Source organism: Nicotiana sylvestris, chromosome 4 (genome assembly GCF_000393655.2).
Source record: "Nicotiana sylvestris chromosome 4, ASM39365v2, whole genome shotgun sequence".
Lineage (NCBI taxonomy): Eukaryota > Viridiplantae > Streptophyta > Magnoliopsida > Solanales > Solanaceae > Nicotiana > Nicotiana sylvestris.
The window spans coordinates 96,072,460-96,087,276 of NC_091060.1; the positions used below are offsets into that span (position 1 = coordinate 96,072,460).

Genomic DNA, 14,817 nt, shown 5'->3' on the forward strand with positions numbered 1-14,817 from the left:
GTGTGATGTCGTGCCTATTTCTGTGAGTGTTAATGCATAAAGGGTGATGTCGTGCCATGATTATGAGAGAGTTAATGCACGAAGGGTGATGTCGTGCCGTTTATGTTGATTTTATGGTGAGGACGAGAGTAAAAGCATGAAGAGTTATCTGTGCACGTGTTACTGTGTTATCATTTTTGTTGGTTCAAGTTTCATATTTACCTTGCTTCTTTATTTTATTACTGTCATAATCTGATAACCCCCTCAGTATGTTTCCCCTTTCCCGTCATTATCTGTTAATTTTTTGTTATTATTGTTTCTCATATATGAATTAATTGCACAGGTTATATTGTTGTCGTGTCCTAGCCTCGTCACTACTTCGCCAAGATTAGGCTCGACACTTACCAGTACATGTAGTCAGTTGTACTAATACTGCACTCTGCACTTTCTGTGCAGATTTCGGCGTTGGACCTCGTGAGTAGTGTTGAGGTTGCTACCTTCAGTCCACGGGAGACCCAAGATAGATCTGTCGGCGTCTGCAGACCCTAGAGTCCCCCATCCCTCTATTTTGGATTCTCTGTCTCTTTCCATTTCGAGAACCGTTGTAATTCTTTTAAACAAGTACTTGTAGAACTTCTTACATGTTTGTGAATTGTGACACCAGATCATTGGGGTAGACATGTATTGGAGTATTTTGAACTGTTATAACACTTTCGCACTTTATATCTGTTTAGTTTTAGTTATTATTTATTTCTGTTTAGGCTAATTGCTAATATGTTAAAATCGTAATTGTTGGTTTGCCTAGCATTCAAGAGTTAGTCGTCATCACGATCCCGGTGGTGAAAAATCTAGGTCGTGACATATTTACAATCAGTTAATCCACATGGGCTCTAAGTATTTACGTGTTTGGATAGAAGTGCTGAAACTGATAATAAGCAGTTGATGTGTTTGATAAAAAATGCTAATAAGCTATTCTTTTGTTAAAATAACTAAAATACCCTTGTTTTTTTTAAAAAGATTATAAATAAAAACATTTCTTTGTAAGAAAAGAATTAACAACGAATATGGAATGAAGAGAAAGTCAAGAAATTTATTTTGGATAAAGTACTTTAGGAATTAGAAAATATTATTAAGGATAAATCGGTAAAAGTGTTTGTTACACCCTATGCTTTTGCACGTGGAAGTACGCCACAAGTGAATTGATATAAGATCGGAAATGAGATGTTACGTGTTACATCTCGCATTTTCGTACGTTAAAAGCTTCGTCTTCAGTTAATCGACGTAGTCTCGGGGATGAGATTATCTTGAGGTCAACGTAGTTATGCTATTTATAACAAGCGATAAGTAAGTGACACAGAGGATAAAGGGTACACGAATTAAAGAAAATGAGTAAATTCGTGAAGGTGAGAGGGGAAGCAAGTCAAGAAAAGTAAATTTTCGTCCAAGTTTGGCAAGTTGGGATAAAATACAGGCCGAGCAATAATACCCGGTATTTATGGACTAGTACCATACAAGGTACCGTATGACCATGATAGTAGGATATATAAAGTGTATTAAAAATAAGTAGAATTTTAAGTAATTTGAGACAATTCTTAATTATGTGGGTAATTGGTTAATTATTGATTAGTGAAGAATTACCAAGTTAATAAAGAAATTGGTAATTATCAAAGATATTTGGATAAGTTTGGGGGATGTCACGTGGCAGCAATACAATGTCCAAATTGGACTCTTGATAAAATTTCTTTAGGTGGCAAATTAATATGATAGATACACACTACTCATTGCTAAGATATTCAATACTACAATCAAATGGAAGTTTGGCACCTTAGAACCAAAATCTCTTAGAAAAGTCCTACAAAAATTCCTTCAAACAAGAACGTTAGAAATCCCTACAAAGTTTTCAACAAAAAAAAATTTTCAATCCAAAAACGTTAGCCTTCAAATGATAATTATGAAGCACTACAAATCAGAACGTTAGCCATTCTTCAAGTATTCAACAAAAACGTGAATTCTTGCAACCTTTTCCAAAAACATCATACGTATTTTTTCTACTTCAGGTATGTTAAGGCTATCATTTCTTCCTTTTGGCATGATCTATACGATACAAATGAAACGAGAAAAATACGCAACTTTCATAAATGTCATAAAAATACTAGGGGTGTCTATATTCTTGATTCCCCATGTGAATTATTATTATATCTTCTGCTCATGGGTCTCAAAAAAATATGTATTTGATAAAGTTTATCCGAAAGGCATATTGAGTTTTATGACATTCCGAGAAAATCTTATTAATGTATTTCTTATGCATTTCATGCATTTATACATGTACATTGACCCATGACTCAGACGACATTATAACGCATATATATGTATGTATATGTATATGGGATATGGATTATATACGCACCACCACCCGATCAGCTGGTATACGTTGAAGATTTGCCCATAGTGGCTGAGATGATATGATGGGATGCCCTCAGAGGCTTGATGATGCTATGAACATATGTACCTATGCACGACATGACATTCATATGCATATGAATGACATTATAAGTATTTTATGATTTACAGAGTTATCCAGACTTACAGGTTGCGTCATTTACTCTATATTTCTTCCATGTCGTACTTATTTATGTGCTTTACATACTTGGTACATTATTCGTACTGACGTGTGTAAGCACGTGATTTTTGCCCTACATATGAATTACTCCCAAAAAATTCAAAATAAAACAATTTTAATTTATTTGCAATTGTTGTGAATTTTCTGTTATTTTCCTTGTATTATTTGCATTTTTTGTATGACATGTTTATTTGTTAAAGTAATAAAAAAATACAAAAAATATGTCGCATTTGCATTTAGGATTTAATTCTACAATTAGGAGTAATCAAGTTTGTTATACAAAAATGGAAAATCACAAAATATGTATTTTTTGCATTTAATGTCCAAATTGTGCGATTTTATTTTAATTGATGTTTAATTTTGTGTGATAATTATTATTAGGAGTTAATTAGTATTTTAAGATAATTTTTGGTTTTTATAATTTAATTTTAGCATTTTTAGTTTTATTAATTAGTAAAAGAAAAGAGAACAAAAAATAGAAGAAAATCGCAATTGGGCCTCTTCTTCAATTCTAAATTTAGGCCCAAAACACCTCTACCCAACCCAAAACCCCTTGACCCGGCCCATTTCCACCCCATCCCTTTTGATTTTTCAGATTTTTTTCATTCTTTTCACTCAACCAAACAACCCAAACCCTAAACTCACCCTAAACTCTCTAGCCGTCACACCTCACACCCCTCCTTCTCTTCTTCTTCTCCCTAACCACCCAACCCTAAAACCACCCAAACCTTACTGCCATGCCCGTCTACCACCCATTGCCCTCCCTTGTTCGTTCTTCGTCATCATCCCCATTCGAGCAACCGGCGACCACCCAAGCCGCCAGCTTCGTCTTCTTCTCCGTCGTGAACCAACGGCAACCAACGAATAGCCCAAACGACCTCCCCATCGCTGCTGCCTCTTCTTCATCTGCTACCCTCCCCCGTCCGCCATTAACGAGCAGCAGTGCTGCTGCGTTTCTGCTCCTTCTTCTTCGTCCCAAGCTCAACCACGGCGACCACCCTCCAAAGGACCCTTTCTGCTTCACCCCACGTCGTCATGGACGCAACAGCTGCCCCGTCGTCTATCTTCCTTCAACCAACGAACAACAGCCGTGAAAACAACTGCAAACACCAGCTCCACTGTCACGTCTTCAACACCCCAACTCGCCGGAAAAACCTTACGTCCAGCCATGAGCGACCACCATCGCTTCTGCTACGTCCAGCCATGAACTCGATCATCACTGCATCAAAAGAAACGAAAATGGGTTGAGAATAGTGATGTTTGTTCAGGCGCGTTGAGTTTCCGTTCGAACCCGGACTTCAAACTAGTAGGTTTTCGTTCTCTTTTTCTTTTAGTTTTTCGTTCAGTGAATTCATCTTCCGCTCTTTTTCTTCGTTCTATGGTTATGTTCGTGTTCCGATAGGTTGGTTTGAATTCGAACCCAGGTCTTTGTTTGTGTTAGATTTGATTCGTGTTCATTTTTTGTTTGAAATTTGTTTTTCATCAAGTGATTTAATGTGAGTAATTATGTGTTGGTTTTTAGTTTTTGATTTAGTTTGAATCATTCATCTTTGTTGTAATATTGTTGAATTTAATTCGAAGTTCGATTGATGATCGAATTTAGTGATTTGAATATACTTGTTTGTTATTGTTGTTGAATCTGAAAGTAGGTTTGTTGTTAAAAAATATTGTTCAGTCAAAATAATTCCAGTTGTTTCTTTATTGTTCGTCATTTAGTTTCAATTTGTTGTTTGAATTTGATTAGAAATTGGTTATAGCTGCTGTATTTTGGTTAGAATTGATTAGGTGAATTGGTTATAGCTGATGGGGTAGAATGGTAAATTGCAGTATTTTCAGGGGTAGAATGGTAATTTCAGTAATTTTAGAGGGGTATTTTTGGAATTGAAAATTTGAACAATTATTTAATCTGAGTGTTCCGTCCACTAGGTACTAATAATATTAAATTAATACATTTTTTAATACGTAGTGGGGGACAAGACATAATGGTGGGGAATTAATATATTGTTTAATATAGTGGGGGACAAAGCATGCGGTAGTGGGGAATAATGGAATTAAATAAAGAAAAGATATGTGTTAGTGGGAACTAATATATTTGTTTAATATAGTGGGGGACAAAACATTAAGTAGTGGAAGTTAAAGGGGGATGGGTGGAAGATGGTGGGATTTTAATTTTAAATGCTTGAAGTTTGGCTATAAATAAGGGGTCTGGATATTGGAAGAGGGGAGGAGCATTCCGAAAATATTAGGAGGATTCCGAAAAAATATTGAAAGGGGATAGGGGATTGGCTGAATATTGAGAAAACATTTCGAAGGAGATTCGAAATAGAGAGTAGTATACACCCGATATACAATCTGCATACACTGGATATACAGAAGGGTCAAGATTTAAGGGTTAAACATTAACTGGTCTTTCAATCTAAAAAAGATTTACTTTGTTTATGCCCGTTGATTGTTGTTGGTATTTTGGGATTTTCATTTGATTTGTTTCCTTGAGTTTGGTTGGTTCTTTGCTACTACTTCACTGGTTGTTGCTGGATTTCTGCTCGGTTTTTTAAATCTGTTGTTGGGTGTTGCTGTTGTTGTATGCTACTACATTTCTGCTGATCTTCCTTTTCTTTTGCTTTCAATATCAGGTACACAACTGACACACTGGTTACTATAAACTGAAACATGAAGCATGAATATGAAATGAAGAGCTGAAGTTCTGAATTTATCTTAGTTATATTCTGAATTTTATTTGTATATATACATTATTTAGCTTCCTCTAATCAGAATCATGTAGTTGTTTAAAATATATAATGGAACATCTGACAGTAGCTTAGTGGACGAACTGTCTATGTATTGCCTAAAAAATAAATAAATGGTGTAGTAACTCTGTCCAGTTAGTTCGCTATTGTTGGATGATTATTATGTCTCAAAAAGCATGTTAGCTGATTTAGACTATTCTTAAACATTCAACAGTTAGCTCATTAAACGAATAGACCGTTTCGGAACATGCAGGAATATTGTTTAGCTAGATACTATTGGTTAATTTCAGCATGTAAATGGTCTATGATTAAAATTAGATTGCCAAGTTTTTTTTTAATTTAACAACTCGTAAGCATGTAAATAAATTAGGATCTTTTCTCTTTCATATTTTAGAGACAAATTTAATAGAAAAAAATGTAGGCACTTTAGGATTATCCTTTTAAAATAAATGATATGAGCCTCGCCCAATAAAACGCACAAGTTGCGGGGCCCTCAATAAATGGTTAATAATCGTATAGACTTCGGGATCGGTCGTTTAGCAAATTTCACGGCCTTACCCAAAATAATGATACGCTAGTCGCTTTAGGCGCGCCTTTAACAATTTATTTTCTTAAACTCGGGTGCACATTTATGTGACCCAAATCCAAATCTCAACAGAGTCGAAATATGTCGGTAACCACAGGTATATTGATGTGACGTGGTTCGAGATATATTTTCACGATGTTGCAATTCTCGATAAAAATGGTCTATGATAAAAACAGTTAAAAGTTAAAATTCGCACATATGTTCAACATGTATTTTATCAGATAATCAAGCCGAATATGACAGTTGAGCGACCGTGCTAGAACCACGGAACTCGGGAATGCCTAACACCTTCTCCCGGATTAACAGAATTCCTTATCCGTATTTCTGGTGCGCTGCCCCTCTTTGTCCGAAGACACGAAGAGTTTTCGTGCAAAGATAAAGTGAGCGATTTTTGCCCATCCGAGTACTCCGTGTGAAGCATTTTTTTGAAAAAGATTTAACCGAACCTTTGCTTCAAAGGTTTCCTACATATCCCTGGCTAGAAGGGAATCAGGTTAATGTAGTTCGGGAAGTTTTGGTAGCTGGGACTACCATGGAACTGCAATTTTGCCGTTACTGTTGCTGCATGTTGTTGCTACTGCTTTTCGATCTCCTTATTACACCGTGCCAAAAGAAAACAAGAAGCTAGACTTAAACTAGGAATTTAAAAAAATCTTATCTATCTACGACTTGTTCTTGTTTCCTTGCTTTCTTGTCGGGTTGTGTTTCCTCCGGTGCTTTTTCTTCCGAAAACTGCTGTGGATGACACTGGCTTTTTGCTTTTACAAGTGTCATCATTTTGTTCGGTCTGCTGGGGATACTGCTCCCTTCATTAAAGCTTGTTATGCTGGGGATTTTTTGTTGTAACTGTCCTCATTACTGACTTCTTAAAGATGACACAACTTCAATTCTTCAGGCGGGATCCTGACTTCTTCAACTTAAAAATATAACAACCTCCGTTCTACATGCGGGCTCCTGACTTCAACAACAACTTAACAATAATTCAGCCTCCATTCTCCAAGCGGGCTCCTGACTTCTTTAGCAACTTTTAAAAATAAATCATTTGGAAATGATTTATGAAAATATATATTTTGGCAATATTTATACAAGCAGGACCACTCGGGTCGAGACCAATTAAATGTCCTTTTGAGGAAGTATTAAATTCAAGATCCTATTCGAGGGCGGATAGACTCATCATATTCTATTCGAGGGCGGATGAACCCAAAATATCCTATTAGAGGGCGGATGACCCCAAAATATCCTATTCGAGGGCGGATGACCCCAAAATATCCTATTCGAGGGCGGATGAACCCAAAATATCCTATTCGAGGGCGGATGAACCCCAAATATCCTATTCGAGGGCGGATGAACCCAAAAATATCCTATTCGAGGGCGGATGAACCCAAAATATCCTATTCGAGGACGGACGAACCCAAAATATCCTATTAGAGGGCGGACGAACCCAAAGTATCCTATTCGAGGGCGGATGAACCCAAAGTATCCTATTCGAGGGCACATGAACCCAAAGTATCCTATTAGAGGGCGGATGAACCCAAAGTATCCTTCTCGAGGGCGGATGAACCCAAAGTATACTACTCGAGGGCGGATGAACCCAAAGTATACTACTCGAGGGCGGATGAACACAAAGTATCCTACTCGAGGGCGGATGAACACAAAGTATCCTACTCGAGGGCGGATGAACCCAAAGTATCCTACTCGAGGGCGGATGAACCCAAAGTATCCTACTCGAGGGCGGATGAACCCAAAGTATCCTACTCGAGGGCGGATGAACCCAAAGTATCCTATTCGAGGGCGGATGAACCCAAAGTATCCTATTCGAGGGCGGATGAACCCAAAGTATCCTATTCGAGGGCGGATGAACCCAAAGTATCCTATTCGAGGGCGGATGAACCCAAAGTATCCTATTCGAGGGCGGATGAACCCAAAGTATCCTATTCGAGGGCGGATGAACCCAAAGTATCCTATTCGAGGGCGGATGAACCCAAAGTATCCTATTCGAGGGCGGATGAACCCAAAGTATCCTATTCGAGGGCGGATGAACCCAAAGTATCCTATTCGAGGGCGGATGAACCCAAAGTATCCTATTCGAGGGCGGATGAACCCAAAATATCCTATTCGAGGGCGGATGAACCCAAAATATCCTACTTGAGGGCGGATGAACCCAAAAGTATCCTATTCGATGGCGGATGAACCCAAAGTATCCTATTCGAGGGCGGATGAACCCAAAGTATCCTATTCGAGGGCGGATGAACCCAAAGTATCCTATTCGAGGGCGGATGAACCCAAAGTATCCTATTCGAGGGCGGATAAACCCAAAATATCCTATTCGAGGGCGGATGAACCCAAAATATCCTATTCGAGGGCGGATGAACCCAAAATATCCTATTCGAGGGCGGATGAACCCAAAAATATCCTATTCGAGGGCGGATGAACCCAAAATATCCTATTCGAGGGCGGATGAACCCAAAATATCCTATTCGAGGGCGGATGAACCCAAAATATCCTATTCGAGGGCGGATGAACCCAAAGTATCCTATTCGAGGGCGGATGAACCCAAAGTATCCTATTCGAGGGCGGATGAACCCAAAGTATCCTATTCGAGGGCGGATGAACCCAAAATATCCTATTCGAGGGCGGATGAACCCAAAGTATCCTATTCGAGGGCGGATGAACCCAAAGTATCCTATTCGAGGGCGGATGAACCCAAAGTATCCTATTCGAGGGCGGATGAACCCAAAGTATCCTATTCGAGGGCGGATGAACCCAAAGTATCCTATTCGAGGGCGGATGAACCCAAAATATCCTATTCGAGGGCGGATGAACCCAAAAAATCCTATTCGAGGGCGGATGAACCCAAAATTTCCTATTCGAGGGCGGATGAACCCAAAATATCCTATTCGAGGGCGGATGAACCCAAAATATCCTATTCGAGGGCGGATGAACCCAAAATATCCTATTCGAGGGCGGATGAACCCAAAATATCCTATTCGAGGGCGGATGAACCCAAAATATCCTATTCGAGGGCGAATGAACCCAAAAATATCCTATTCGAGGGCGGATGAACCCAAAATATCCTATTCGAGGGCGGATGAACCCAAAATATCCTATTCGAGGGCGGATGAACCCAAAGTATCCTATTCGAGGGCGGATGAACCTAAAATATCCTATTCGAGGGCGGATGAATCCAAAGTATCCTATTCGAGGGCGGATGAACCCAAAGTATCCTATTCGAGGGCGGATGGACCCAAAGTATCCTATTCGAGGGCGGATGAACCCAAAATATCCTATTCGAGGGCGGATGAACCCAAAATATCCTTTTCGAGGGCGGATAGACCCATCTTCTAAACTTGAAATTGTCTTTCCTCCGACTTTTTTTCTGAAAATCGTTCTGTCTTGCTATCCCTTAAAACTTGAATTGATTTCCTCGTTCCTCCTAGAAAATTTTCGACAATGGCAGAAAATGTTCTGCCCCAGTTTTGGTGCTTTTCCTTGTGGCATGTTTTTCGCCATTAATAAGATTTCCTTTTCCTGCTTCAAATCAATGAAAATTTTTTAGTTTTAAAACATGGTGAGTGGTCGTGCCACTCCTGCTGGGGATGGTTTTTCCCTTTCTCTCTACCCTGCTCTGTGTTTCATTACGCTATCAAAACTTGCTGGGGATTATTTTGCTGGGGATGAATTTTCCTTTTCTTCCTTCCCCACTCTGTGTTGTCCGACCCTCTTGGAACTTGGTCGAAAATCTGTCGGGGATGCTCCTACATCTCGATGATCTGCTGGGGGCCCTCTTGGAATTAGGTCCACAATTTTCTCAATTGTTGTTTTCCTGTTTTTCTCCAACTTCCCTTGGAAATTTGGTCCTCTTGGGATCTAGACCCATTCATCATTTGGTCTTGCGACCAACTTCTTTTCGCTTTATCGCCTTATCTTTGGCCTATCCTATTCGCATTTTGCTTTGCATCATTTTGGCAACTGGTAGTAAGCTCTGAAAATCCTTTTTAAAAACAAACTTCTGGGGAGGTAAAGTCTTTAAACCAAGAAATGAAAAAGTGATGATTTCAAAAAAAAATAGAAAAAGAAGAAGTCTTTCTGAACAAATGCTGGGGAAAAGGAAAGAAAAGAACTTATCTGAATGATATAACCGATCCCAACGATCATGTCGTGCATTCCGGATTAATCAACCCAGTCTATTTATATCAATCAACCCTTTGGACGGCCTCATGTTGCTGGGGATAAACAGGCACTCAACTCTTTGCCAAATACGGATCCTTTCCGCCAATCTTGTCTTGTCGCCTCATAGTGCCCTTCGAGGGGTTTTCACTAATAAGACTCTCTTGTTTCTCTCCACTCCCGTCGTCTTATGGTGCCTGTGAAGGTTTTTACCGATAAGACTCTCTCATTTTATTTCTCTCATCTTTCGTCGCCTTATGGTGCCTGTGAAGGTTTTCACCGATAAGACTCTCTCATTTTATTTTATTTTTCAGCTGGGGATTGGAGTGCTGCCGATATGACTCTCTCTGTTGGGGATTCTTTCGGCTATCAATTCATTTCCAGCTTATGATCTTCTTCTTTGCTGGGGATCAGAGTGTTATTCCCGACTTCCATTTGCATTGACTTAGCACTTCTCGGATACTGATCGGGAGGTCTTTTTTGGACATCAATATGGGTTTTTGTGTATGGTTAAAAGAAAAGGGGTAACAAGAGGTTCAAAATAATTTTGATGGGTAAAACATTACAACTCTTGGAATCAACTTTCTTTCCCAAAATTATAAACACAAATTCTGCCCCAGTTTTTCTTGCTTGGGGATTTTTTGTTTTTTGTTACACTATGACCGAACCGTGAGGCGCCTACGTATCCTTCTTTGAGGAATCAGGTCAAACGTAGTTCCCAATTCCTTTGTTTTTTTTTCTTGTGACTTTTCTTTTGTCTTTATTATCATTATTTTTTTTCTTTTTCTTTCATTTTCATTACTGATTCCAAAAAGAGGGATATGAAAGAATAAATAAGGCTCAAAAGGGGAAGGAAAGGATAAAGTGTTTGGATAAAAGAAAGAATTGTCTCCGTCACTTCATTCTCCGATAAATGCTAAGTACAAACAAACGACAATTACAATTACAAGAAATCATACATAATATATCTTAACTGCGTCAGAATTGATAGCCATGTCGATGCATTTCCCTTCGATATCTGTTAAACATAGAGCGCCATTGGGTTTGCTTTGTTCAGATTGTGATAATCAACACACACCCTGATTTTCCATCTTTTTTGGCCCTGGCACCACATTAGCCAACCAATCAGGATATGGAGCGACCCGAATAACCTTAGCATTCAGCTATTTGGTTACTTCTTCCTTAATCTTCAACTCATGTCAGTTTTGAACTTCCTCAATTTTGCTCGACGGGAGGAAATGCCGGGTCAGTGGGCAATTTGTGAACCACTAGATTGGTGCTTAAACACAGCATGTCGTCGTATGACTATGCAAAATATTTTTGAATTCAATAAGTGCTTTGATTAGTTCTTCCCTAATGTTTGGTTCAATGTGGACGCTTATCTTAGCTTCCCTGATATCATCCGCATTCCCTAGATTGACGACTTCCGTGTCATTTGAGTTGGGTTTTTTTTTTTCAAATTGGCTCAACTTTCTGTTAATTTCTTCGAAGGCTTCATCCTCATCGTATTCCGATTCATCATCACAATCTTGTACTAGAAGTTCGAAATCAGATTGATTTTTTTAGACTAGGTTGAAGATCCGTCGCGCATGCCATGTCATTAGAACCAGTACAAAGAGAACTGTTCAGAAGAGAAAAAGAAGAAGAAAAATTAAAACAAAATAAGGAATGAAGAAAAAAAACTTTTACTTTATTAAAATACGGGATAGCAAGGTTTCACACTTTGGCGAGCACAAAAAGAAATCTGGATTACAACCCTGGAATAATCCAGACAACAAGAAAGAAAATCAGAGCCCACTACCAAGACTCCCTTCGGATAGGAAGAGGAGTAGCCATTCAATTGTTGATTTTTGCTTTCAGCCCCACAAACTGTACATCTGCCCCAATGGACCCTTTTCCCAATACCATAACTGGCTTGTCATCTACCTTTTCCAACTATGCCACCGCTTTTCCACTGGTCGACTTTTCTTTTGAACCGGCACGGATCATCATCACTGTTTGTGAGGGTTTCTTTAGCTCCCCTTCTTCGTGCACTAGCTCGATCATGTAGGTTTCATGGTGTGCCGGCAACGGGTTCTGATTGATGTTGGGTGCCTCTGGTGTCTGAACCTCAATCTTGTTGGTGACAATAAGATTTTGCCCTGCATGTTTCAACTTCCAACATTTCTCGGTATCATATCCGGGAGCCCCCGAACAATACTCACAGCTTACCGAGTGGTCCATATTTTTGGGAAAGGGATTTGGCAATCTGGGCTCAACAGGACTCAACAAGCCTAACTGCCTCAATTTGTGGAACACGACAGTATAGGTTTCTCCCAACTCAGTGAATGTTCTCTGTATTCTTTCATTTCTAAAAGCCTGATTTCCCCGGAAGCCTACCCCTGGAGGGTTCCTGTAGGCCCTTGGCGGAGGATATGTGTTTTGTGGAGGTGGGTATGTATTTTGTGGAGCCGGCGCGCGCCATTGCGGGCGAGTCGGAGGCTGAGTGTATGTCTGGGCTTGGTGTATGGAGAAGTGTTGTTCTTGTGGCGGGTAGTAGGGTTGTGGAGGGTAATTTGGAGTGTAAGGGTAGTTTGGGTGATGGGTTCTGGGTTGGTAGCGAGGGGAAGGACCTCTCGATCTAGACCAGTTGCCTGCCTCTATTGTCGCGACCTCTTCTCTCTTTTACTTTCCAAGCACACCTCCCGTGCCGCTCTGAATGGCCTGAGTCGTTGCCTTGATTGCCGAGTAACTCAGGATCTTATTGGACTTAAGTCTCTCTTCTATCATAACTCCCATTTTCACTACTTCATTGAAGGATTTGCCAACCGACGTCACCAAGTGACCAAAGTACGTTGGCTCTAGAGTTTGCAGAAAATAGTCCACCATTTCGTTTTCCCTCATTGGAGGATCAACTCTGGCTGCCTGTTCTCTCCATCGGAACCCAAATTCCCGGAAGCTCTCCCCGGGCTTCTTCTCAAACTTTAGCAATGTGAGACGGTCAGGGACTATCTCAAGGTTGTACTGGAAGTGACCTGCGAAAGCCTGTGCTAGATCGTCCCAGGTGTACCACCTGCTCGGATCTTGTCTTGTATACCATTCCAGTGCTGACCCACTTAGGCTTTGGCTAAATTAAGCTATCAGCAGCTCGTCTTTGCCACCAGCTCCTCTCATCTTGCTACAAAAACCCCGTAGATGTGCCACAGGATTGCCATGCCCTTCGTATAAATCGAACTTGGGCATCTTGAACCCTGCCGGCAATTGGACGTCAGGGAAAAGGCATAGATCCTTGTAGGCCACGCTGACCTGGTGGCCTAACCCGTGCATGTTCCTGAAGGATTGCTCCAGGCTTTTGACCTTTCGAATCACCTCCTCATGTTCTGTGTTCTTAACCGGTTTCTCAGCTTCCTCTGGGATCCCAAATTGGGGTGTATATGTGTATGGCTCAGGAGCTTTAAAAGTGGGTTCAGGAGGAAAATATTGGGTGTCGTGAACTTGGAACAGTGGTTCACTAGACGATCTTTGTAATGTGGCTGGGGGAGGTGCCACAAAGACAGGAACATTTGGTGGTGGAGGGTTTTGATTGGGTGGCGGAGCTTGGGGATCATAGGCATCTCTCCCCTGATAGTAGTGGTGGCTTGGGAAGCTTGTTGAAGGGGCGGGGGAAGGGTATTCCGGCGTGTGTCCCGGTGGGGGAGTAGGAGTGACAAGTGGTTTGGGCCCCTTTTGCACCTTAGCCATGGCTAGCTGCATTTCATTCATTTCCAATCTCATTTTTTCTATATTGGTCATCGCCTCCTTCAGCATCTGATGTGCCGTCCTTTCCGACTCAACACTATTTTCTGAGCCAGTCATGCTTTCTGGTATAGGCCCTTTTGATCTTGTTTGATAATGGTATGGTGCCAGTACACTTTAACAACTAACTGTTTGGAATTGGACAAAGAACAAACCTGTTAGCGTTAGAGTTTTAACAGATATTGTAATTGCACTTTGGGGGATGCAATGTTCTTAGGCAGTTAACCATTTCTAACATGTTTTTGCTCCTACTGCATGCATCCTCCCGGCTTGTTTTATTTGTGCCTTTTCAAGTGTTTCGGAAACCCTCCATTCCCTCTTTTTTTCTTTTTTTCTTTTTCTCTCCCTCTCTTTTTTCTTTTCTTTTATTCACTTTCTTTTTTTTTCTTTTTTAGCGGTGGTCGAACCTTATGTAGATTGCCTACGTATTATATCCCCGCATGAATCAGACCTTGCGTAGTTCGGACCAATAAAAGATAAATAATAATAAAATATTTTTTTGGAATTTTTAATTTTCATAATAAAACAAACTTGATTACAAAAGTTTAAAAACTGACCATACTGACAGACTTTGACAAAAGACAACAAACGGTCTCGAAAATCAAATAACCCGCATACTCTAATCAAAGAATTACAAACTCAAAAACATACAGCCAGATTCCTTCCCCTATATGCCAATTTTAACCAAATGGTTGTTTTTGGCCCCTTCTCAATTTCACATGAATTTTAAGGCCGGGAAGGATTATTTTACGACTTTTCACAAACTTGTTCGTTCTTTTACGAAAATAGCCCTTCGACAACTGAAAGATACTTTAAGTCTATCTCGGCAAGAACGATTTTAAGACATCACCGAAGCCGGGCCGGCTTATTTTAACTAAAAACCAAAACGGTATTCACTTGACCACTGACTATTTTCTTGTTTTTCAAAAAATAAAAGACCTGGT

At 40.1% G+C, this 14,817-nt stretch overlaps 1 protein-coding gene across 1 annotated transcript; it reads right to left on the reverse strand.

Moving 5' to 3' along the window:
* Positions 1-3,528: 3,528 nt before the first annotated feature.
* LOC138889864 (uncharacterized) lies at positions 3,529-13,852 on the reverse strand. The gene is made up of 4 exons (XM_070173203.1): positions 13,385-13,852; positions 5,193-5,262; positions 3,755-3,818; positions 3,529-3,667 (listed from the first exon to the last, which is right to left on the reverse strand). The coding sequence occupies exons 1-4, from the start codon at positions 13,850-13,852 to the stop codon at positions 3,529-3,531; spliced, it is 741 nt and encodes a 246-aa protein (XP_070029304.1).
* Between the last annotated feature and the right edge of the window lie 965 nt (positions 13,853-14,817).